This window comes from Cyprinus carpio, chromosome A10 (assembly GCF_018340385.1).
Source record: "Cyprinus carpio isolate SPL01 chromosome A10, ASM1834038v1, whole genome shotgun sequence".
Taxonomy (NCBI): Eukaryota; Metazoa; Chordata; class Actinopteri; order Cypriniformes; family Cyprinidae; genus Cyprinus; species Cyprinus carpio.
In genome coordinates this window covers 17,433,630-17,460,979 of record NC_056581.1, presented here as the reverse complement: position 1 = coordinate 17,460,979, position 27,350 = coordinate 17,433,630, and the positions used below count along the sequence as shown (strand labels likewise).

General features: G+C 34.5%; 1 protein-coding gene across 4 annotated transcripts; it reads left to right on the top strand.

Moving 5' to 3' along the window:
- Nucleotides 1-5,228: 5,228 nt before the first annotated feature.
- LOC109070102 (kinesin-like protein KIF2A) lies at nucleotides 5,229-26,535 on the top strand. Of its 4 annotated transcripts, none has more exons than XM_042765583.1 (21): nucleotides 5,229-5,437; nucleotides 7,178-7,272; nucleotides 7,915-8,043; nucleotides 9,033-9,087; nucleotides 10,633-10,743; nucleotides 11,432-11,532; nucleotides 12,613-12,708; nucleotides 12,838-12,892; nucleotides 12,974-13,136; nucleotides 14,289-14,379; nucleotides 14,463-14,526; nucleotides 14,604-14,695; nucleotides 15,324-15,466; nucleotides 16,598-16,802; nucleotides 16,936-17,046; nucleotides 17,745-17,812; nucleotides 18,495-18,578; nucleotides 19,721-19,868; nucleotides 19,945-20,046; nucleotides 21,313-21,448; nucleotides 25,723-26,535. In XM_042765583.1, the coding sequence occupies exons 1-21, from the start codon at nucleotides 5,377-5,379 to the stop codon at nucleotides 25,806-25,808; spliced, it is 2,196 nt and encodes a 731-aa protein (XP_042621517.1). In that variant the 5' UTR covers nucleotides 5,229-5,376; the 3' UTR covers nucleotides 25,809-26,535. The 4 variants fall into 4 exon arrangements, with proteins under 4 accessions (XP_042621517.1, XP_042621516.1, XP_042621518.1 ...); XM_042765582.1 differs by having other exon boundaries at nucleotides 18,495-18,608; XM_042765584.1 differs by lacking the exon at nucleotides 18,495-18,578 and having other exon boundaries at nucleotides 5,230-5,437.
- Nucleotides 26,536-27,350: the final 815 nt, after the last annotated feature.

The following is a 27,350-nucleotide window of genomic DNA, read 5'->3' as shown; positions in this document are numbered from 1 at the left end:
TGTAATCTCACACCGGTAGCAGGGGTGAGAAAACACGAACACACAAAAAACAAATGCGTTGTTTATTTGCAGCACACAATCTCATTCTGTGTTTCAGAGTCTCTGGAGGAAGTCTTTCAGTCGCCCTTCACCTCGCTGTGGGTCCCGATCAGCCCGCGTGTCGTCTGTCAAATCTCCACACGGGAGAAGAAAAAGACTCCGGATGAGGGAGAGCTGCATCTGAATCCATTCCCCGGGTAATTCATCTCCTGCTGTGTAAAAGAAAAATGAGTGGAAAGAAAGTAAATACGCTCCATTCAGAGAGAGATGCATCATGGGATGCGTGTTGTCTTCCTCTCCACTGCCTCAATCATCTAAACAGAAACCATCCCGCACCCTAGACACCCTGATCAGAGGGAACACAATGAAATAACGATATTGGCCGTGACATTTTGGTGTGATTTTCAGAGGGATATTTAATTGTATTCATCATGGAGAGCCGACAGGAGCAAAAGATGCAGATTCTGACCGGGGAGAAGCCATTGGTTAAGTTTCTCTAACGTCTAGGTCTTTACAAAAGCCAATATCTGACACCAGCCTCTTTTATTGCAGAAGAATGATGGCAATTCTAGTGTGACACATTCATTTCTTTGGTTCAGATGGCCTGTATAAAGGGGTTAGGCGAGGAATTTCTTTGTCATCGCAGAACAAAGTGAAAACAGACACAGCAACAATAAGGAAATATGATATTTTGTAAGAGGGAGTTTAACTATATCACATGATCACAGCAGAGTACCATATGGTTAGTTTAAAAGTCAAGTACTCAATATACAATCTACACACACAGAAGAAAGGTCAGGGGTTCAGTAGTTCAGTTTTTGATTACTACAGAAAATTAGATTCATTTTTCATTTTGTCTAAAATAAAATTCAAATCTCACATTTATGCATTTATGTTACTTAAACATTAGTGTGTATAGACTGTAATATTTCTGTAATTGTGCATAATATTTAGGGATTTTAAAAATCCCTAAATGTTATGCAGAAATAAAAACGTTATATATAATTATAATTATTACTTTTTAATAACTGAGGCATGAGTCAAAATGATTTTTCCCTTTTATATCCAATAGGCCAAAAAAGAAAAACTTACAAAGCAACTGTACAAAATTATAATATATTATAATGTATATTCTCCAAGAGGCCCAAAAAAGTAAAACTTACAAAGCAATTGTATAATATAATAGTTTCTAGTTTCAGATATATGACAGTGAGCAGTCTTGTTATTTCATTCCATGTTGGATTTTTAATCAGGTCCGACCTCAAACAGACAGTCGGTATGATTATGTATGAGAGGCCAAAGCATATTAGTTATGATGCCACTGCAAACAAAGAGAGCAGGGCAAAGTTGTGTGGTGAATCTCTGGGGTGTTTTGCAGCTCCAGTGCACAGGAGTAAGGGCCGCACGTCTGCTGTCTCCCATTATTCATCAAACCTCTCTTTTGGGTTTATTCTCTCTCTTTGCCCTCATTTCCACTGTGACTTCCACACTTGAGTCTGAGGTTGTGTGACATTAAAGGGATAGTTCACCCAAAAATGAAAATTATGTCATTAATGACTCACCCTCATGTCGTTCCAAACCCGTGAGACCTCCGTTCATCTTCGGAACACAGTATAAGATATTTTAGATTTAGTGCGAGAGCTTTCTGTCCCTCCATTGAGAATGTATGTACGGTATACTGTCCACGTCCAGAAAGGTAATAAAAACATCTTCAAAGTAGTCCATGTGACATCAGAGGGTCCGTTAGAATTTTTTGAAGCATCGAAAATACATTTTGGTCCAAAAATATCAAAAACTAGGACTTTATTCAGCATTGTCTTCTCTCCCGGGTCTGTTATGAGCGCTTTCACAACACTGCAGTTTAGTGATATCCGGTTCGCGAACGAATCACTCGATGTAACCGGATCTTCTTGAACCAGTTCACCAAATCGAACTGAATCGTTTGAAACGGTTCGCGTCAACAATAAGCATTAATCCACAAATGACTTAAGCTGTTAACTTTTTTAACATGGCTGACACTCCCTCTGAGTTCAAATAAACCAATATCCCGGAATAATTCATTTACCCAAACAGTACACTGACTGAACTGCTGTGAAGAGAGAACTGAATATGAACACCGAGCCGAGCCAGATAACGAACGAAACATTGACTCGTTCTCGAGTCAAGAACCGGTTGCATCGGTTTTCGGATCACTGGTAGTGATGGGAAGTTCTGTTCTTTTCCACGAACCGGTTCTTTCGGACAGTTTGATTCAATAATCCGTTTGCCGAAAACGGTTCACCAGTTCTTTTGCGCTCGACGTAATGACTTCATTGGCGATGATTCCCCTTGATTCAAGCCTTCGGTTTACCCGCGCTCATAACATTAGCACAGAATCAGTTCCGAATCAATCATCAAAAGAACCAGTTCGGTTCAGACGCGCTGTGTGTCAGTCTGCTTCACGATGAATCACGCATGCGCAGTATCATCAGCTCCTCGGTTCTCGAACCGGACGCGTCCGACAGAAACGGTTCTTGACTCGAGAACGAGTCAATGTTTCGTTCGTTATTTGGCTCGGCTCGGTGTTCATCTTCAGTTCTCTCTTCACAGCAGTTCAGTCAGTGTACTGTTTGAGTAAATGGATTACTTCGGGATATTGGTTTATTTGAACTCAGAGGGAGTGTCAGCCATGTTAAAAAAGTTAACAGCTTAAGTCATTTGTGGATTAATGCTTATTGTTGACGCGAACCGTTTCAAACGATTCAGTTCGATTTGGTGAACTGGTTCAAGAAGATCCGGTTACATCGAGTGATTCGTTCGCGAACCGGATATCACTAAACTGCAGTGTTGTGAAAGCGCTCATAACAGACCCGGGAGAGAAGTCAATGCTGAATAAAGTCGTAGTTTTTTGATATTTTTGGACCAAAATGTATTTTCGATGCTTCAAAAAATTCTAACGGACCCTCTGATGTCACATGGACTACTTTGAAGATGTTTTTATTACCTTTCTGGACGTGGACAGTATACCGTACATACATTCTCAATGGAGGGACAGAAAGCTCTCGGACTAAATCTAAAATATCTTATACTGTGTTCCGAAGATGAATGGAGGTCTTACAGGTTTGGAACGACATGAGGGTGAGTCATTAATGACATAATTTTCATTTTTGGGTGAACTATCCCTTTAATTAAACCCGGGAAACCTGCCACGACTCTGCCTTCGTTTGCTTCTTTATGAACCACTGACGTTAGTGACCAATGAGACGAATGCCAATCTGCTTTTAAAGTGTTGCCTAATTGAAAACATTTCTCAGATCTAAAGATAAGTAAGATTGCGTGTGTGCTACAGATAAGAAGATTGCATGCATTTTATTGAATTAGGTAACATATATACTCTGTATATACTCAGCACACATTCTCTGAGACTGTGGCAGGGCCGCTTGACTGTTACTGGGGAAACAGATGATGAGAGAGCGCGATGACGAACCCACCCGGGACTGAAGAGGTGCGTTCAGCTGACAGCGAAAGTGGCCCACTTCATTCATCTCCACCAATGGATTGTCATCTTACAGAAGAATGACAGCACAGTTCAAGGCAAAGGAGGTGAAGAAGTGTCTGCGTCTGACAGATGTTTCCAGCTCACACGTACAGCACATTTTCTCATACAGAAGACCTGCATCTAGTGTTCACTTTAAACATTGCATGCTTCAATGCATTAGGGCTCAAACTGAATCCAAGTACTAAATGTGAGTTTATCAGATGCTTATTTGATTTCAAAGTAAAAGTGTGACAAATAAATAATTTTCCAAAAGGGTCACACAAGACAATTAATAGTCAGTTGTGTTTCTATTTTTTATTTTATTTTATTTTAACATTACTATTTTTTTTTACACACACACACACACAAATATATATATATCATATATATATATATTATATATATATATATATATATATAATATATATATATATATATATATATATATATTATTGGATAATTAATTGAAAAATTAAGGCTGCATTTATTTGATAAAAAATACAGTAAACATTAATATTGTGAAATATTATTACTATTTACAGTAACTTTTCTTTTTGAATGAATTGTAAAATGTAATCTATTCCTGTGATGCAAAGCTGAATTTTGTATTTATATTATATATATACTGATTAACATTAAGGTAAAATGGTCAATTTACTGATCAATTACTTTTTTTTATCAATTTAATGCATCCTTTATGAATAAAAGTGTTAATTTCTGCTTTAAAAACTCTTACTGACATAAAACATTTGAACAGCAGTGTATATTTTTAGTTACTGAATCCATAAATGTTTATTTTATAGATTATTGTTCACACAAAAGTAGTTTACTTAAGGTTTTAAAAGTGATGTAAAACAAAAAATCACTGAACAATGAGGTTTCCCCATACTTAAACTGTTTTAGTTCCCACTAATAGTTTTTTTTACTGTCTTTTAGCCCTTTGCTGCCATCATGTGTATTTCTGAAGGAGTGAATATGATTTGTTACATCCTTATGAATGAGAGATTTAAAATTCATTTGACTTTTTAAATGGAAGCAATTCAACAGATTTTATGTCAAGAGAATAGATAAAATATAAGATACAATCAAAGTTAATTAGTAAGAAATCATACATTTTTATTATATTTTATTTGTTTATTAACCTGCATCCTCATATGATGACATTATATTTTAGTGAATTTCTCTGAGACAGTTTTAGTTTTAGAGCACATTCAGGGCTTTTCAGAGACGTCCTCTACCAAGGACGTAGCATAACATAAATTAAATATATATATTTTTTTAATTTTCTAATGCTCTAAAGCAGTGGTTCCCAATCCTGGTCCTGGAGAACCCCCAATGCTGCATGTTTTTGGTGTCTCTCTTATCTGACTGAAAAAAAAAAATCTGATGTGTTGTCTTGTTTTCTTTTGTGATGATGTGTTGAGTTGGGTGTGAATAGGGAGACATCTAAAATGTGCAGTGTTGGGGGTTCTCCAGGACCAGGATTGGGAACCACTGCTCTAATGTAAACAATGTAATGACATAAAAAAAATCTCAAGAGGTAAAAAACAATCTTGCAGAAGAAAATAAAATAAAAATAAACAACATAAAAATTATACACACATACAAAACCCTGCTGGACAGACTGTGTCCACTGCAACTAGACAAAAGAGGCTGATGTGACATTCTGTGAAGGGTGTGTGAGCGCTCTGCGCATGCGCGCTCATCCTTCTCTCCCTCCTGACCTCCTCCCGGTTTGTGCTGCTCCTCTGCCGCTAATCAACCTCTCCCGTAAAACCCGCTCAAAAACATCCACACAGATCCTGGCACACACATGAGGCATGGCAGCTCTCTTCGGGAAGATCCAGATCGGCATTTATGTGGAGATCAAGCGCAGTGATGGTGAGTCACACCCAGCAGCAGCTCGTTTATCAGGCTGAGATGCAGTTTGTCGGGACATCATCTTAGTTTAACCCGGTAAACCCGTTTAACGCAAGACATCCGGTGCACAAAACATTCAATGCCTGTGTATAATCATTAAACGCCTTTCCGTCCTTGGCACGCCGTTGTATTGCCTGTTTGTGGGATGCATGCTTCTGCTAACCCGTTAGCGAATTTAAGAAGCTACTATGGCGGAGGTCGGACTCATAAATATTAATGAGGTCCTCCTGACGTTGCTTGGTAACCGTGTTGGAGCGTCTAGGCGCGGAATCGAATTGATAGTCATGATACGTCATCAGAATGCTTACTGGCTGATGTGAGGCTTTCAGCCAATCAGGGAAGCGTACTGGGGAAACGTGACGAAACGTAATTAATATTAATTAGCCAAGCCTTTGTCATAGTACATTAATAAATTCGCAGTCTGTTAGCATCATCCCTGAGGAAGACGCCCAGAGACATCGCCTGCAAAACTCGTTTGTACTGCTTGTGTTAGTTAAACTTTACGTGTTTTAGTTTAGTTTATTGTCATTTCAGCAATTTATGAGTCTAAAGTTAAGACAAAATTAATTTTTGCCATGTAAATTACAGATTATAGAATACAATAGTAAGTAGGCTAATAATCCAGACGTGTTTAATTACAAATAAACGTAAAATAACAAATAAAAAGAATACAAATATTTTACATGATAACTAATTATTAATACAATGCAGATGTAGTGGTGCAAGCATGGGGTCTATAAGTGGAAGGTTGCAGGTTTGAGCCCGGAGCACGCATTTAAAGGAACGGTTACATTTAGTCATTTAGCAGACACTTTTATCCAAAGCAACTTACAAATGAGGACAATGGAAGCAATCAAAATCAACAAAAGAGCAATAAAAAAAGATATATAAGTGCTATAACAAGTCTCAGTTAGCTTAAACGCAGTACACGTAGCAAGGCTTTTAAATAATATAATAAATCAAAAGAAAACAGATAGAATAGAAAAAGAATAGAGCAAGCTAGTGTTAGAGGTCTTTTTCGCTTTTGTTAATTGTATAATAAATGAAAAGAAAACAAATAGAGTACAAAAAGATTAGAAAGCTAGTGTTAGGTTTTTTTTTTTTTTCATAGTTCTTTCACTAGTTCACCAAAAAAAAAAAAAATGAAAATTTACTCACCCTCAGGACACCCGAGATGTAGATGAGTTTTTCTTTACTTGCTCACCAATGGATGCTCTGCAGTAAATGGGTGCCGTCAGAATGAGAGTCCAAACAGCTGATTAAAACATCACAGTAATACACAAGTAATCCACACCACTCCAGTCCAGCAATTAATGTCTTGTGAAAGCAAAAGCTGCATGTTTGTAAGAAACAAATCCATTAAGAGTCCTCTTTTCATAATATAAAGTCCTCTCATCTGATTCAGGAGAGAGATATATACAGAGATCAAGCACTGTTTAGAAGCCAAAACAGCTCTGAACAAATAAGTGGGTGGATTTTGATGTAAAGGGACAACATAAAGCACTATGGACTATATTTGTAGTATATTATATTATTAAGAGTACCTCATTATGATTGGTTGGAATATTTCATTGTGCTTTCTTTTGATACTTAATTAATTGATGTAGCTCCTTTATTTTTAGGCTTTATAAAGTGTTTGTAGTGCTATGATAAAGCTGCGGAATTTTTTGCAGTAAACCGTTGTTTTATTATGTATTTCAGGAAGAATCCACCAGGCCATGGTGACGTCACTGAACGAAGACAACGAGAGCGTAACAGTGGAGTGGATTGAAAACGGAGACACAAAAGGGAAAGAGGTGAATGTGTGATAATCATATTCAGTATGTCCATCACATTGGCATAATGCACTAAAGACAAAAGCTTGTATGTTTCATTCATGGTTATTTGTCTTTGTAGTTGCACATCTGTAATACAACAGTGATGTGTCAGAATCAAGGGAGATTTATTCTAAAGCAGCTTTTGTACCTCTGGCTTATAGAGCTTCCAGGTTTATCAGTGGTCTTTAGTTATTAAATACTGTGCATGGAATATAAAAACCTAGACAAAGGTTTTATTGCTCACATGTTGCTCTTTCATAGCTAACACTCAGCTTAATCGCAGATGTTTCTCCAACCAGTGCCCATGAGAAACAGAGGAGTAAAATGTATGTGGTTGGCAGCGCAGATGATTTAGTCCTGAAAGAGTTTGATGAGAAATCTTTGAGTTCATCTTGGAGGCAAATCGAAGCGCTCTTTCTGATCTTCATAGGAGTCTCTATTTCATCTCATTGCTGTCCAGGAGAAACAGCTGATATACTGAGATCTCGTTTTGTGTCCCGTGGGATGATTATTTTTAGCAGCTTTTACAACTGTGGAAAATCCTGTGCGCTCATGTGCCGTGGGTAGAAGTGCTTTTGAAACTGGCAGCCTGACGCTCTTGCTCTCATTCTCCATGAACAGATCGATCTAGAGAGCATATTTGCACTAAATCCAGACGTTGCACCTGAAGAGGAAATCCCACAAAGTCCTGAAACCCCTCCGCCGCCCGTGTCCAGTGCCATCAAAATCAACAAGATCCCCCAAAACAAGGTCTGTGTCCGTTTCGCTACACCTTAATAGTCGTCATAAAGAGAAGTAACGAGCACAGCACCAGACAGATAGATGATTGTAGCACACTCAATATGGCTTTTATAACTTCTCAGATGGATTTCTAGACAGGAGTCATAAAATACTGTTTTCAGTTTTTACAGTGAAATCAATACAAGCTGAGTCATTTCTAGTCGTAAAATACACAAAACACTAAAATAACTTGCTTTGTGGCATCCTGCATTGGGAGATTAGGCATTAGCCTGTGTGTGTGTGTGTGTGTATATAGTATGTGACCCTGGAGCACAAAAGCAGTCTTAAGTCTCTGGGGTATATTTGTAGCAATAGCCATAAAATATTGTATGGGTCAAAATTATCAATTTTTCTTTTATGCCAAAAATCATTAGGATATTAAGTAAAGATCATGTTCCATGAAGATATTTTGTAAATTTCCTACTGTAAATATAAAAAAAACTTAATTTTTGATTAGTAATATGCATTGTTAACAATTCATTTGGACAACTTTAAAGGTGATTTTCTCAGTATTTTGATTTTTTTGGACCCTCAGATTCCAGATTTTCAAATAGTTGTAATCCTAATAAACCATGTATCAATGGAAAGCTTATTTATTCAGCTTTCAGATGATGTATAAATCTCAATTTTGAAAAATTGACACTTACTGTAAGACTGGTTTTGTGGTCCAGGGTCACAACTGTTTTTCTATAATATTAGTATTATATTATATAGTATATTATATAAATGTAACCAGTTGTATTACTAATTTATAATTAGTAGTAATAGTAGTTTAGACATTTTTTTTCCATTTAATGGATTATAAAACTGCTGTGGTAAATTTCTGTATAAATGTAGCAGCTAGTATGCGGTAATGTGGCATAAGTTGACTGTAAATGTTTTTATTGTGTAGATGTATATTTTTGCGAAAGACTGGATTATATGAAGTATGTTTATTTTCTTGGATTCATCATTTGTAGAATCGTCGGACTGTAGCGCCACCGAAAAATGAAACGCCTGCAAGGGATAATCGAGGTATGATGTACAAGTCATGCAAAAGTATTGATCATAACTAGTGTTGTTAATTTTCTCCTCTAGTCATGTCAAGTTTCTGAGGATTTTAAAATATATTGATTAGCACTGGGTGATAAAACGATAACGATAATTGTCACGATATATTTTTCCCTCAATGGAAAGATAACACAAGTTTGGTATAATATTTATGCATCAAATGTGGAACGAAACAGCTTTATCAGTGCCACACGGACCAGTTATCAGCTCGGGTTGAACTGCAGCTTGAGCAGATGCGTTTACTCGCAGAACGCTCTGAGATCCAGCAAGAAGAGCTTGAATTCAGTGAAGAACAATCCTGTCAGAAGACTTTTACATGGAATATCATGCTATAGCATTTTTATTTATACTAAATGTATTTAGGCTACTGTTTATACCATAGAAACCATATATTTACATTTTACCATGGTAGTGAGGTACTATATGTGGTTTTACATTTGGTAATCATGATCTAATTGTGTGATACTTTCGTTGACCAATGGTTAATTTTAATAAAATTCAAACTCAAACAGTTGGAATATTTCAATTCTGCCTTATAAATATGAGGTTAAAATTTTTACAGATATTACTGTTTTTGCTAATGAACATACATTTACATCTGCATCGTGCCACCAAAGTCAGGAAACACGCAGAAACTAGAAACTTTATCTATTAAGATATTTGAAGAATATAAATATTATAAGAAAAAAAAAAGGACTGAAAGGGTTTTTACTTAAGTTTACTCATGCATTTTTTTGATGTAGAAAAAAACTTTTTTATAAACGTTTTCAATATTGTAACTAATTTGTGAAATGTTCACCTGTTTGGCAAGTGTTTGTCATGTTTTGACAAAAAAAAGTTTAAAACCACAATTAAGTTTCTGGTTTCTACAATTTTCACTCAGGCAAAGAAATCTGCCTTAAACTTAAAATAAATAAAGATTTGACATTTATCATGATAATTATTGTTATCGACTGATATGAAAAATTTTGTGACTTTTTGGCCATATCGCCCAGCCCTAATTTTGATGTAAAGGCTTGAAATCAGTGTTACTTTATTACTTTATTTATATATTATCATAATATTTATTAATATTTTTAATTAGCTTTTATTTTTGTATTTTCAGTTTTTAATATTTCCATTTGGCTTTAATTTTTATTTAGTATCTATTTTAGTACTTCGTCTTACATTTATTTTAGTTTAGTTAGATGCCAAGTGAAGAATTTTATATTTTATGTAATATTTCTAATATTAAATAAGACATATCTTCTATAAATTCTATATTAATTTTATTTATTTTATTTCAGCTTTTTTAGTAAATGAAAACATTTTCATAGATAAAATTTGCCTACAAGTTTTTTTTTTTTCTTAACGGATTCAAGTTCTCCTTCATCCCAGGATGTACCTCATGAAGTTGATGTCACAGAAGAGTTTTCATTTATTACAAGTATTGATCGCAACATTATTCCCATATTTCCATTTGTGTTATTGCAGAATTTTGTGGTGAGTGATGTGATCTCTATTATTCAGTCACTGTAGGTACGACTCGAGCGAGGCCGAGCCAGCAGACTGAACCGCCTCCATCAGCGCCCGTCCCGCCTCCACCCATCCAACACCAGACCCTGCTGCAGCAGCAGAACGGTACCTCACACGCTGTCATACAATACACACAATACTATTCAAAAGTTTGGGGTCAGTAAGAATTTAATACTTTTATTCAGCAGTGACACATTAAATTCAGCTAATCAGCAAATCAGCGTATTAGAATGATTTCTGAAGGATCATGTGACACTCTGAGGAAGGGGTTATTGTTGTTGAAATTTAGGAATTAATCACAGGAATAAATTACATTTTGAAATATTTTTAAATAGAAAACAGTTATTTTAAATTGTAATAATATTTCAAATTATTACTGTTTTTACAGCATTTGTAATCAAATAAATGCAGCCTTAGTGAGCAGAAGATACTTCTTTCAAAAACATAAAAAATCTTACCGACCCGAAACCTTTGAACAGTAGTGTAAATATTATTGACACACATCATGTATTTGTGTTGTGATGTTGTTGAGGGTGTGTGACGTCTGAAGTGCATCACACCAGAACAAAAGCAGCATTTAGAGTTGTTTTCCAGAGGGAATCACTGCTGAGGGAATCACTCAAACACGTTGAACACAAACTATTTCACACTGACTTTAGAATTATGTAACACAAAATGTCTGTTACAGTGAGGGAGTCGGGTTTAGCTGATCAGTGTTATTCATCATAAATGTAAGTGCTTGTTAAATACTGAGTCTGTTTCCAGTGTCAGAGTTTTTTGTGTGTGTCTGCAGCTCGCAGGAAGTCCAACTGTGTGAAGGAAGTGGAGAAACTTCAAGAGAAGCGGGAGAAGAGACGATTGCAGCAGCAGGAGCTGAGAGAGAAAAGAGCGCAGGTGACAGAAAACACTGGATTGAATACTAGTGTACTCACAACAATGTAGCATACTGCTATTGAGCGCAGGTGACAGAAAACACTGGATTTATATATATATATATAAAATATGTGTGTATGTATGTGTGTGTGTGTGTGTGTGTGTGTATGTATATGCGTGTGTGTGTTGTTTTTTGCCTAATGTGCATTGCCATTGTAATGTTGTTAATTGATGTTGCTTATTGCACATTACAATGATAAAATTGTATCTGATTTATTGTATACTATAAATATTGTTGGCTTGGTGATAAATTGAAAGTGAAAAAGTGAAAGTTAAAAAGTGAAATTGCATGTTATGTTTCTTATTTCTCACTTTTAATTAAAGCAAGTGCCAGTGTTATTATAGTATAAACCCATAAAAACAGTTTTGTTACTTGAAATAAATTAAACTTTAACTGAAATTAAATTAACTGAAAAAAGTTTTCTGCTAGTGGATAATGAATTGAAATGATTATGCAACATTTCTCATTTTCATTAAGCTTGTAGTTAAGGTGTAATAAAATACCTAAAACTGAAATTAAAATGAATAAAAACTATACAGACATAAAAAAAGAATGATAAATAAAAAATACTGAAATGTAAATAATTAAAAAATAAAAAAAGTAAATTAAAACAGAAATGATAAAAATAAGTAGTTGAAATATTAATAAAATTATAATGACATCATAACACTGGTGTCTGCAAAATGAATAAATGTTAGAGTTAAAATAAATTATTTAATTGTAGAATAAATAAATGATTTAATGTTTTATTTATTATAATTGTTTCATTACAGAAATATCAGGCAGTATACGGTAAACATGCCGCAGTGTTCATTTTGTAATAAACTTGCATGTTAGGTTAAATTGTCGCAGTGTTCATTTTGTAATAAACTTGCATCCTAAATGTAAGGTTATCATCTTAGTAATTAAATGAATTTGCATTTCAAATCCAAATTAGTCAATAAAAATGTCCTGACAGTTAACATGAGGATCTCAAGAAGGTGATGTTATTATGTTATAAGCTCTTGCAGTATTAACTGTGAGTTTTTTTTATTACACAGGAGGTCGATGCCACAACCCCTAATTATGAAATCCTGTGCATGATCCGAGACTTCAGAGCGAGTTTGGACTACAGGCCGCTGACCACTGCAGATCTGGTGAAGAACTGCATCATAACCGTGATGTGCTCCCACAGTTATTTCATCTCCATGTGATGCATTAGCTGTGTTGGATGTTGTTGTTGTTATTATAATAGATATGTCTTAATAATATGTGTATATTCTCAGATTGAGGACCACAGGATATGCGTGTGTGTGCGGACGCGGCCACTGAACAAGAAAGGTAAGGATGAGGTTTTTTGATTCTGTGTTGTCAGTGTGTTGGTGGTGTTTGTGATGCAGCACATCATGTGCGTTGACTCAGAGCTGACCGTGAAGGATCTGGACGTCATCACCATCCCCAGTAAAGACGTGGTCATGGTCCACGAGCCCAAGCAGAAAGTGGATTTAACCAGATACCTGGAGAACCAGACGTTCCGCTTCGATTACGCTTTCGACGACACCTCCACAAACGAAATGGTGTACAGGTCAGATGTTTGTTTTTTACAGAGAAATAGTAAAAAATAAAAGACGACAGTGAGAAAAAAATAACCTGCTCGGTCTCACACTGTAAAAAAATAACAAATATAAAAATATATATATTTTTATAAAAGTATAAATATATTAATATATAAAAAATATAAGTATAATTTGTTGGGTCTCACACTTTGTGAAGTAGCAAATATAAAAATGTATACTATATTTATAAAAAAAAAATTAATTAATATATATATATAAAAATAAATCAGTTTCACACTGTACAAAGTAACAAATATAAAATATTTATATTTTAAAAAATATATAAAAACTGTTATTTGTTCAGACTCAAGCTGTATGAATTAACAAATATAAATATATATTTTATAAAAAATTAAATATATTAATATTTAAAAAAAAATCTAATACAATTTGTACAGTTTGTCTTACACTGTACAAAGTAACAAATATATATATATATATTAATATATATTTTATAAAAAATTAAATATATTAATATGGAAGCAATCAAAATCAACAAAAGAGCAATGATATTAAGTGTAACAAGTCTCAGTTAGTCTAAATAAAAAGAAAACAATAGAATAGAAAAAAGAATAGAGCAAGCTAGTGTTAGAGGTCTTTTTTTTATAATTGTATAATAAATGAAAAGAAATAGATAGAATACAAGGTAGTTACATTTTTTTTTTTTTTAAATAGAATTAGAATAGTGAGTGAAAAAGTTAGAGGGTCCAATGAAGATGGAAGAGATGTGTATATATTATATATTATATATATATATATATATATATATATATTATATATATATATATATTTTATAAAAACATAAATATATATAAAAAAAATTATTTTATTATTATGTTTAGTCTTGCACTAAACAAATTAACAATAAAAAAAATCATTTTTTTACAAAAATATAAAATGCAAGTATTTCTGAATAAAAGACTGTGTTCTAATTTGATAATATTGTTTTCTCTGCCTACACAGCCTTGGTAACATTAGCTGACAAGAACATTTATTTTAGAGACAAAGTAAAATGATAATTTTTTTTATTAGAATAATGTACATTTATGAATAATAAGATCAGAGATATTTCTTTTAATGTTCTCATATAAAGTGAAGTCTCCGGGTGTGATGTGTTTCAGGTTCACCGCTCGGCCGCTGGTCGAGACCATATTTGAGAGGGGAATGGCCACTTGTTTTGCTTACGGTCAGACTGGCAGCGGGAAAACTCATGTAAGCTGATGACATCACATTACAGGAACAGATCTTCCCAGAGGATCATTTATTTGTCATAATGGATTTTCCCTCCATTCCAGACCATGGGAGGAGATTTTTCAGGGAAGAACCAGGATTGCTCTAAAGGGATCTACGCCCTCGCTGGTGTGTGTCTGACCTGCTGTCTTCTGTTCAAATACTGAGTGATCGTTTTCATACATTTGACTGTGCTTTTCTCTCAGCACGGGATGTTTTTCTCATGTTAAAAAAACCAAACTACAAGAAGCTGGATCTTCAGGTGTACGCGACATTCTTTGAAATCTACAGCGGAAAGGCAAGTTCTGTGATCCACATTATTAATGAATGTAATGAGTTAATGAAAAATATTATAAAATATTCATCATTATAATAAAAATAGCAGTATTATAGTAGTATTATTTAAATTCTATTATAGTTAAAAATGTATAGTATGAATTCATATTTTGAATACGATTTTATGTATTATCAATTTAGTTTAGTAATTTTTAGTTTTTGCCATTTGTATTAGTTTTATACAGTTTTTACATTTTATTTTTCTATAATATCACTTAAAGTTGATGCCCTTGTGTAAAGTAACACTTAGTTCTTTACTTAGAGATGACTTTAAATAATTTTCATTCTATTCATCTTCTTTTTTATTAAAAATGATTAGTAATACAGTAGTATTTATTAATATTCTGAATTGCCTTTTATTTTCACTCTTTATTTTAATTTTAGAAAATTTATTCTTTTTGGTGTTTATATTTTTAGTATTATATTTTATATTTCAATTTATTAACTTTATTTCAGTTAGTTAGTTAGATCTTCAAGTGTACGTTTTTTGAAATCTACTGCGGGAGCTGAGATTCCTAGTTCACATGAATAATTAATGAGTTAATTTGTTCATGAAGTGCTTCAAGTCAAATTCCAGTGGGTCGTTGCAGGTGTTTGACCTTCTGAACAGGAAGGCGAAGCTGCGAGTTCTTGAAGATGGGAAGCAGCAGGTTCAGGTGGTCGGACTGCAGGAGCGAGAGGTCAAGTGCACAGAGGACGTGCTCAAACTCATCGAGATGGGCAACAGCTGCAGGTGCCACCAGTTCCAAGAATTTAAAAATACAATTCAGTTTTAAAAATTGTAACTAGGGATGTAACGATTCACTCAAGTCATGATTCGATTCGATTCCCGATTTTCTTTTGTTTACAAAATGAGATTTAAGACAAATTATAAATTAAATGTGACCTTTTATTATTGCTTGGACAAAATGCTGCACGTTTCTTTGTGAAACTGAAATATACTATAATAATAAACTTGCATATTATTGATCTTTGGTTGATTTTGATTGCTCTTATTGTCTTTATTTGTAAGTCGCTTTGGATTAAAGCGTCTGCTAAATAACAAAATTTAAATATAATGTAAATGTAAATAACAAAACTAAATTGAAATTTTAAAACAAGCCCCAAATCAAGTAAATAAGTAACACAAAAGAAATCTCTTCATATAAACAAAATAAAGCATTGTGCTCTTTCCATTTAAAGTTAGGCAACCATTGCATTTTAATGATGATCCAAACAAAGATGCTGCATACATGCAACATGAGCAGTTTTTAATCTAAATTAGATTGTATTTTTTAATTTTTTGAAGAAAAAGGATGATTTTTCTTCAGTTTTGTGAAACTATAAATAAAAATATCTGCATGAAACAGAAACAGCAGACGAGCTGAACGAGACGCAGATTCTCTCTCTGCCAGTAGGTGTAGCTTAAAGCGTTTCCTTGGTTTCCGCTGTAAACAAAGCAGCACTGCACTTATGAACTTTAATATGCATTATACAGAGGCAAGATGAAAATAAAAAATACCATCTAAACTTTTCTAAAGACAGTAAGTTCCCCGCAGACATGCATTCATATAAACTCCTAACCCTAATTGAGTTTCGATTTGTTTAGCATCGATTTGAACTGTAACATATTTGAATCAATTCTCAACCGGCTCGTGGTTAATCGTTACATCCCTAATTGTAACATGTTTGTAAAAAAAAAAAAAAAAATAATTAATATTTATATAATAATTCAGTGTTATATATTTATTTATATACATGTTCAAATTGTTATATTAATAATTTATAAAATTCTGAAATTATTGTAATAATCTAAAATACTTTAGTGACACACTGTTAAAAACAGTTGGTATTAATCATGCTTTTTGTGTGGGCTTTTCCTCAGGACGTCTGGACAGACCTCGGCTAACGCTCACTCGTCCCGCAGTCATGCCGTGTTTCAGATTATCCTCCGCAGGAGGGGCAAGATGCATGGTAAATTCTCTCTCATTGATCTGGCGGGGAATGAGCGAGGGGCAGACACGTCCAGCGCTGACCGACAGACACGTCTCGAGGGCGCCGAGATCAACAAAAGTCTCCTGGCGCTGAAGGTTTGTGCTTCAAATCGTCACACACCGCCTGCAGCTATTTGATTTGCCCATGTTTTGATGTTCCACACCTGTGAATTGAGAAAATGTATTATCGTGTCAGTATCTGGCTTGATTTATTGTTTGTGTGTGACAGGAGTGCATCAGGGCTTTGGGTCGAAACAAACCACATACTCCGTTTCGAGCCAGTAAACTCACACAGGTCTTAAGAGATTCCTTTATTGGAGAAAACTCTCGAACATGCATGGTAAGAAGACTGTGATTATATTCATATATGCGTTTTCAGCAAGTAGTGTGTGTGTGTGTGTGTGTTAAAGGGATACTCCACCCCAAAATGAAAATTTTGTCATTTATCACTTATGTTGTTCCAAACCAGTAAAACCTTCGTTCGTCTTCGGAGCACAATTTAAGATATTTTTGATGAAAACCTGGAGGCCTGTGACTGTCCCATAGACTGCCAAGTAAATAACAGTGTGCTGTTTTCTTTCAAATCAAAGCTAAATAAATGTAGAAACAGCGCATCCTTGTGGCGCGGATGATACAGAATAGCATACACAGCATACGGTGATATGGAGAGACACAGAGGAGACTGTTGACAAAGGAATTGTTGAATAAAGTTGTTATTTTTGTTTTCTTCGCTTACAAAAATGTTCCCGTCGCTTCATATAACCCAGATTGCACGTCTGATGGCAGATGGAGTATTTTGACGAAGACTTTCATACCTTTTATGGACCTTGACACTGTTATTTACTTGGCAGTCTATGGGACAGTCACAGGCCTCCCGGTTTTCATCAAAAATATCTTAAATTGTGCTCCGAAGACGAACTGAGCTTTCACGGGTTTGGAACGACATGGGGGTAAGTGATTAATGACAAAATTTTCATTTTGGGGAGGAGTATCCCTTTAATGATTTAAATGTGTTTGTGTTTGATCTTCTGTGAATAGATTGCTACAATCTCTCCTGGAATGGCATCATGTGAAAACACATTAAACACTTTGAGATACGCCAACAGGTACGTATGTGAGCCCAGCAGACACTGCAGCTGCTGTTACAGAAACACACACTGAATGTTGTGTGGAGCATAAAGCCCTACACTGTATCTAGATATGAGCTGCATGTTTATTTTTTACTGTTTATTTCAAGGTTTCTAATGCAAGTAACCAGACAGTGACATCCAGATAAAAAAAAACAAAAAAACAATTCATATGAGTTTTAAGAATTGTAATATGTATGTAAAAATAGAATATGTATATTTACAGAATAATTATGAATATATAAAATAAATGATATTATGCACACTATATTCATGTACATGTTCATAAATTATTATTAATAAGTAATATTACGAAATTGTGTAATCATGTATGTACCTTTATGTACTTATACTCTTTATAATTTTATTTATTTTATAATTTAAATTGATTATATGCATATTTTTCACAAGAATTTAAAAACCATTTTTAAAAAAAATTATATCTGTATATGGATGTATGCACACATTCTATGAGGAAATGTTATTTTTGTACAAATGAATACATTAACATTAATATTATTAGAATTTAGACCATATTCATTCTAGACTATTTATATTTTTATAATGTATATTGTTATGCTCATATTTTTTAAATGAAGTGTTGAAGGGGTTTGTAATTCCGTCTCTCTGTCTCACTGGCCGTCTGTCGTCCCGTCTTCAGAGTGAAGGAGTTTGGGATCAGTCCCTCTGACATTCCCTTCTCTCAGGGGGGCGGCGGGCGCTCCGAACTCTCTCCTACCTATGAGTACGATGACTTTGCTACCTCACCCAGCAGGTCTCACCCTTCTCCAGTTTCAAGCCTGTCTCACTTCAGACAGAGCCTCCATACATGAGTCCTGTGTTTCTAATGATTCTTTTCCGTAACAGTTCACGTGCCTCATGTTATGTTTTGGTCCCTCATTTTTTGAGTCCGTTTTGCCCACTTTTCAGCCATGTTTCTGTTTTTCGTTGCATTTCCATTTCTTTAATGATTTGTGTTGCTTCTTCACTAACATGCTGGTTTGTGTTTGCTTGTGCCTTACAGAGCAGATGGAGTCCATCATTATCATACTGCATGAACATGTTTATGTAACATTTACCATTTCTGTTGGTTTATTGTGTCTTGAGTACCTCATACTTTCACTGTGGTTTATTATTATGCATTCTAGATTTATGGACATATTTATACATTTTCTTAATTTTTTCTTTATACATTTTCTTATTAAAATTACTTATAAAATTCTGAAATTATTTATAATCAATTATATTGTACCTTTATGTATTTATACTTTATATAATTTTTTTTATTTATATTGTGTATATGCAGATTTAAAAATAATGTGTTATAGATATATATATGTGTGTATGTGTTATATATATATATATATATATATATATATATATATATATATATATATATATATATATAAAATATGAATAATTTGTAACATTTTCTCAGATATATTGTATCTTTATAGACAGTTTTTTAAAAAGTTATAAATTGTTATAAAAAAGTTACAAATTATTCATATAAATACATAAAGTTTTATATATATATATATATATATATATAGAGAGAGAGAGAGAGAGAGTGAGAGAGAGAGAGAGAGAGAGAGAGAGAGTTTGTAAAATTCTAAAATGAATTGTAATCAGTTATATTAAGAAATATTTACGTGACATTTATATATTTATCATTTCTATTTTCTGTGTGTACGTTTCAGGCATGTTTTCATGAATGGTTTTGTATTGGTTTGTGTTTGCTTGTGCCTGTATAGAGCAGATGGAGTCCGTCATCATCATGCTGCATGAACATGTTTATGTAACATTTACCATTTCTGTTGGTTTATTGCATCATAAATGCTGTCACATGTTGGCTGTGATGAATTGAGACGCTGTCTGTGACCGTAGGGTGAAGGAGCTGAGCATTGACCCCATTGCGGTGATGGAGGGACGCTCCGCCGGACACTCGGTCAATCAGCTGGACGTGTTGGAGGCGCAGTGGGGAGTGGGCAGCTCTCCTCAGAGAGACGATCTCAAGCTGCTCTGTGAACAAAACGTAAGAGCTGTACCCTCAAACCTCAGCTTGTTTGGGTTGGTATGAAAACCTGACGCTGTGTTGATGTTGTGCACAGGAAGAGGAAGTGTCCCCGCAGCTCTTCAACTTCCATGAGGTGGTGTCTCAGCTGGTGGAGATGGAGGAGCAGGTTCTGGAGGACCACCGCGCCGTGTTTCAGGTGTGTGCTCTTATCCTCAAAGAGGAGAACCTCACATTAGGTGTATGTGTCTGTGTGTTTATCGTGTGTGGTTTTATCCTCATATTGGGTGTATTCACATTAGGTGTATGTGTCTTTAATTAGGTGTATGTGTCATTAAACTCCTTAAACTTGGTGTTTGTAAGATTTATTAATGTGCTGTTTTGATTGTCAAGTGACATTTCTGATTATCATCAATGCTAAAAACAGTTTAATATTTTAGGATTCTTTGATGAATATAAAGTTCAAAAGGGCACCATTTATATGAAATTGAAATCTTTTTGTAACATTAATGTCTTTAATGTCAATTTTGAACAATTAAAAAAAACCTAACCCAAACTTTTCAACTGCAGTTTGTCTTAAATACATAAAATTAAAATATATATAACATATTTGTACACATCTGTCTATGCATTCTGTAAGTATAAAGTATTAGGTACATATTCATTAGGGGTGTAACGATATTCAAACCGATCTGAAATACCGCGATACACCACCCACGATACGTACCGTGTTACTCTTGATCTTTGTGAGTATCCTTATATTCATACATTTTCCTTCAAATTCAAACCATATTTGACCCCGGACCACAAAACCAGTCATAAGGGCCAATTTTTCTAAATTGAGATTTATGCATCGTCAGCTGAATAAATAATCTTTCCATTGATGTATGGTTTGTTAGGAGGACAATATTTGGCCGAGATACAACTATTTGAAAATCTGGAATCTGAGGGTGCAAAAAAAGCTAAATATTGAGAAAATTATCTTTAAAGTTGTCCAAATTAAGCTCTTAGCAATGCAAATTACTAATCAAAAATTAAGTTTTGATATATTTACAGTAGGAAATTTACAAAATATCTTCATGGAACATGATCTTTACTTAATATCCTAATGATTTTTGGCATTAAAGAAAAATCAATAATTTTGACCCATACAATGTATTTTTGGCTATTGCTACAAATATACCCCAGAGACTTATGACTGCTTCAGGGTCACATATTAATTGGTTAAATTCTCAAATTATGTCTAATCAATTATATGTACCCTTATGCATTTATATAGTCAAAAAATGTTAATAAAATTAAGTTTGTAACATAAAAATATTACTTTTAAAAGAACACACACACACACACTCTGAGGCCATACTTTTGAACTGTACTGTTTATCTTGATTTTGTTTATGCTTAAAAATGTCTTTAATGTGTTAGTGATGGAGTACAGCGGTCATGCTGTGTGTTTGGTGTTGTAGGAATCCATACGCTGGCTGGAGGATGAGAAGGTTCTTCTGGAGATGACAGAGGAAGTCGATTATGACGTGGAATCATACGCCACTCAGCTGGAGCAAATCCTGGATCAGAAGATTGATGTGCTAACAGAGCTCAGAGGTCAGTGTGTTCAGTCGTCCTCCAAGGACCTGTAATTTGAATCAAATAATTGGAGTCTTTAAAGGGATAGTTCACCCAAAAATCAAAATTATGTCATTAATGACTCACCCTCATGTTGTTCCAAACCCGTGAGACCTCCGTTCATCTTCGGAACACAGTATAAGATATTTTAGATTTAGTCCGAGAGCTTTTGTGTCCCTCCATTGAGAATGTATGTACGGTATACTGTCCACGTCCAGAAAGGTAATAAAAACATCTTCAAAGTAGTCCATGTGACATCAGAGGGTCCGTTAGAATTTTTTGAAGCATCGAAAATACATTTTGGTCCCAAAATATCAAAAACTACGACTTTATTCAGCATTGACTTCTCTCCCGGGTCTGTTATGAGCGCGTTCACCTCACATCCGGTTCGCGAACGAATCACTCGATGTAACTGGATCTTCTTGAACCAGTTCACCAAATCGAACTGAATCGTTTGAAAAACGGTTCGCGTCAACAATAAGCATTAATCCACCAATGACTTAAGCTGTTAACTTTTTTAACATGGCTGACACTCCCTCTGAGTTCAAATAAACCAATATCCCGGAGTAATTCATTTACTCAAACAGTACACTGACTGAACTGATGACCGAGCCAGATAACGAACGAAACATTGACTCGTTCTCGAGTCAAGAACCGGTTGCATCGGTTTTCGGATCACCGGTAGTGATGGGAAGTTCTGTTCTTCTCCCGCGAACCGGTTCTTTCGGACAGCTTTGATTCAATAAACCGGTTGCCGAAAAACTGTTCACCAGTTCTTTTGCGCTCGACGTAATGACTTCATTGGCGATGATTGCCCTTGATTCAAGCCTTCGGTTTACCCGCGCTCATAACATTAGCACAGAATCAGTTCAGAATCAATCACCAAAAGAACCAGTTCAGTTCAGACGCGCTGTGTGTCAGTCTGCTTCACCCATGCGCAGTATCATCAGCTCTTTGGTTCTCGAACCGGACGCGTCTGACAGAAACGGTTCTTGACTCGAGAACGAGTCAATGTTTCGTTCGTTATCTGGCTCGGTCATCAGTTCAGTCAGTGTACTGTTTGAGTAAATGAATTACTCCGGGATATTGGTTTATTTGAACTCAGAGGGAGTGTCAGCCATGTTAAAAAAGTTAACAGCTTAAGTCATTTGTGGATTAATGCTTATTGTTGACGCGAACCGTTTCAAACGATTCAGTTCGATGTGGTGAACTGGTTCAAGAAGATCCGGTTACATCGAGTGATTCGTTCGCGAACCGGATATCACTAAACTGCAGTGTTGTGAAAGCGCTCATAACAGACCCGGGAGAGAAGTCAATGCTGAATAAAGTCGTAGTTTTTGATATTCTTGGACCAAAGTGTATTTTCGATGCTTCAAAAAATTCTAACGGACCCTCTGATGTCACATGGACTACTTTGAAGATGTTTTTATTACCTTTCTGGACGTGGACAGTATAGCGTACATACAATCTCAATGGAGGGACAGAAAGCTCTCGGACTAAATCTAAAATATCTTATACTGTGTTCCGAAGATGAACGGAGGTCTCACGGGTTTGGAACGACATAAGGGTGAGTCATTAACCCTCTGGAGTCTAAGGGTATTTTTGGGGCCTGGAGAAGTTTTGTCATGCCCTGACATTTGTGCTTTTTTCAGTTTCTTATAAATATCTAAATGGCTAAAGTCTAATCTCACTGTAATCAACACAAACTAGGCTATAATAATATGTGAGCAGCATGTTATGTACATGATTGTGTTTTTGAGAAAAAAAATGTTATGCGTGGTTAGTGAAAAACTAAAAATGTTAAATCACTTGAATAAGGCAATAAAACACACACAGAAAATTGGTTCCCAGGAATTTTGAGAACTGGAGCTTGTAGACTAGAATTTTTTTTTTTTCTAAATGATGTGAAAATCATCTTGTTTACTCACTTACAGAAAACAATATATTGATTTAAATTTTCTAAGACACTTTTTGTTGGTAAAAGTCATATGCGAGTAGGCGTCAACTATCATGAATTCACACCTGAGAAGACAAAGGCCTGCATAATGAGCTGCATAATGAGCCATTCAGTCAGCTGTGTCACTGAGAGGGGTGAGTTACAAGAAAGAATGTGAGGACAAAATAAATGTATATAATTTTATGTTTGTAGTTTATTTATAATATATTTAATTATCCCACAACATAATTTAATATTCACTTGTGAGTGCAGTTAAACAGTTTATTAGGAAAAAAATCAAAGCTGACTTTCAAACTGAATTTTTTGCATCATTACTCCAGTCACACAATCCTTCAGAAATCCTTTTAACATTCTTATTTTCTACAAAAAAACATTTATTGTTATTATTATCATCATCATTATTATTATTATTATTATTATTATTATTATTATTATTATTATTATTATTAATGTTGAAAAGAGCTGAGAATATTTTTTTTTAGGTTTTTTTAGGGGGGATAAATTGAAAGAACAGCAATGATTGTTACATTTGTTACAGTTACATTTATTGTTACATTTATATTATTTACATCAAGCTTTTGAATGGTATAGTAGTGTATATTGTTATTGAAACTTCATAATATTTCACTTGATTATACATTTAGTCAGGGAATTATAGTTTGGAAAAAGTCTTTGGAAAAAGTCTAACTAGTAAAAATGTTTACACGTTATGTGAAAACTAGTACAAGTATATAAATAAATAAAAAGAGACTTACTCATGTTTATGAACTCTGCTGAATAAAGTGCTTCATTCTTTTTTCTGAGGAAATCCAAATCTCAAATCCTCAACCACATCACATCTTTTTGGGGTGAATTATGTCTTATTCCTCTCATCGCGAAGCAAACAGTAAAATAATAAAAACTTGAAGAACAGTCTCGCTGCGTTGTCTTCTGTTGTGTGGGCGTATTCAAAAGCCGCGCGCTTCAGTGAAACATTTGAATCTCAAAAGCGCGCTCCGCGCGGGGGCGTGGTCGCATTAGAAGATAATGAAGGGAGACGTGAAAAACGGACATCGCGTTGTTTTTCATATGGATTACTTTATCACAGAATATTTGTTTTCAGCAGCACTTGTTTAGTTTAAAAGTAGAGATGTCAGGCTTTCTATAGATATCTCTCTCATGTCTCTTCGTTGAGTATTCACTGAGTTACAGTTCATTTTAATGACGCATTTGTATCTGAAGATCAGCGCAGACAAAGGCTGCAGACAGCACTCCTTGTTTGTTATCTTTATTTTATAAGTGCACAAAGTTTTTGTTGTTATTATGTCTGTATACAAAAAAAGTAGACCCTTTACAGATTCGATTGATGTATTGCACTTATCTGTACGAACAAAACTGAAAGTGTAATTTAAGTTCTTTTCGGGGTTATCAGGAGAAAATACCCCAAAACGCGTATACGCGTTAATCGACTCCAGAGGGTTAATGACATAATTTTGATTTTTGGGTGAACTATCCCTTTAAGATGTCACCGTTTTAAAGGGATAGTTCACCCAAAAATGAAAATTTGATGTTTATCTGATTACCCCCAGGGCATCTAAGATGTAGTTGACTTTGTTTCTTCAGTAGAACACAAACCAAGATTTTTAACACAAACCGCTGCAGTCTGTCAGTCTTATAATGGATGTGGATGGGAATCACAGCTAAAACATACAATAAAAACTAAAAAAAAAAAAAAAAAACATACACAAACAAATCCAAAGTAAACCCTATGGCGGATCGCAGACTTGTTAAGTGCATTACCGCCACCGATCTCTCAAATGGACCATTAACACGCTATCTACAATCTCAATCAGGAGTGTCAATGGTCCACTTGAGAGATAGGTGGCGGTAATGCACTTATAAATCTTTCTTAAGAAAACTAACGAACATTTTCTCCCCTGAAATATTACTGTTTTGTAAATTAATTAATTAATGTTCTTTATTTTAATACATAATTGAAAATGACACTGACATTTAAATTCTATTTTAATTGTGAGTAAATGATCACAGAATTTTCATTTTTGGGTGAACTATCCCTTTAATCCCATAACTGCTTTGAACGAATCTTTTCGAAATCATTGAAAAATTATTCTAATATTGGAGACTCCAACACAATATTAAATACCATATGACCTACTCTTTAAAATAGACTCTCAGGCTACACAACAGTATGACAAGTCATCGTTCTTGAATCTCCTGTACAGCTGTTTTTCTTCATGTCAAATCAAATGCTTTGTCAAGAGTGACACACAGTAAATTGTGTTTCCTTTGGTCTCAGATAAAGTGAAGTCTTTCCGCTCGGCTCTTCAGGAAGAGGAACAGGCCAGTAAGCAGATCAACCCCAAACGCCCGCGGGCCCTGTAGCACCACCCAGCACCAGCAGAACAATCCCATCAGCCCTCAGCTCATCAGTGTATCTACATGTGTAACTTGTACGTGATGTGACTGTTTCTTTCATCTGACAAAAGCACATTTTAATTGTATAGATTTGAGTTCTTACTAAACTGAATGATGAGATAAGACCATGAGAGGGTGTACGGTGAGCTAATGCATGACCAAACCAGCTCTGCATCATCTGACTGGACCGTGTGTGTGAAGCCTGTAAATACGTCATTGACTCATTCATGATTTTCAGATGTGTATATATCTACGCTCATCTACTTGCATAACAGTTTGCCAGGTAATGAAATGCGATTATTGCCGTCCCAATGGAAAAGAGCGAATACAGTCTTAGGAATAGTTACAATTAGGGATGCACTGATATAGACATTTTGACCAGTTATTTTTATAGCTAATAAATAAGGAGGTAATTGCAATGTTTTATCTCACAATTCTGATTTTTTCATTTCCACTATGAGACTTTCTATATTTAGGCTAGTTTGTATCCTGAAATTGTTTTTATCACAAAATTGTGACTTAAAAATCTCACAATTAATTATTTTCTCTTCAGAACTGTGGGATATAAACTCAGAATTGCAAAATACAAACATAATTCGGAGGGGGAAAAAGCCAGAAATGCAAAATATAAACTCTGAGTTCTAAGACTTTTGAGTTAATCTCAAATAAAGAAATCTCGGTAAAAAAATAAAAACGCTAATTGCACCTTTTTTTCTTGTTTATATCACATAATGCAGACTTTTCTTCTGAGCATCAAGTTTATAGCTCACAATTCAAATGTCTCAGAATTGCCAAAAAAAAGAGTCTGAGATAAAAAGTCACAATTACCTTTTTTTTTTTATTTTTTCTATCTTTTTTTTTTTATCTGTTTTTTTTCAGTCATTTTTGACTGACAATGTTTTTGGTTTTTACTTCAGTAAAAATAAAGTTTTTACTTCATCTGAATGTACCCAAACAAAATCTTAATTGTTGTGACATCAACCTCGATATTTGGAAAAAAAATCAACTTAAACTTTTATATCTTTTTTTGTTCCACTTTTTAGTGCTCCAATTCAAATTTATAAGATTTTTGACAGTTTCAGTTGGAAATTTCAATTTAGGTTAATGCTTTTTATACATGGTTAATAGGTTATAAATGGATCATAAATATTCCATGAAGATAATTTAGTACCATAAAATAACTTTAAAATATAAGATTAATTAAAAAACATTATCGACCATATAGTACATTGATTTCATTAAAATTAATAAATAAAAAATAAGTGGCTTCATGTGAAATAAAGTGTAAAAATATGCAAGTTGGGAATATTGTATAGTAAAATTGGCCCACGGTCAGCAATATATTGTGCATCCCTAGTTTCAGCAGAAGTTGCATGACTGCAATACAGATGATCTCTATTGAGACCTACAGGAACTGATGAATTTAATAACGTGTACCAGTGGTGATACATGATTTTTTATATATATATATTTGATTGCCAGTGCCAGTAAGAGCCTTTACTGTAACAA

Excerpts from the sequence above, each read along its gene's own strand:
- LOC109070102 (XM_042765582.1), top strand. The coding sequence starts at position 5,377 with ATGGCAGCTCTCTTCGGGAAGATCCAGATCGGCATTTATGTGGAGATC. Across the intron at positions 10,744-11,431 it reads CCTGCTGCAGCAGCAGAACG|CTCGCAGGAAGTCCAACTGT; the intron begins GTACCTCACACG and ends GTGTGTCTGCAG. Across the intron at positions 12,709-12,837 it reads CGCTGACCACTGCAGATCTG|ATTGAGGACCACAGGATATG; the intron begins GTGAAGAACTGC and ends GTATATTCTCAG.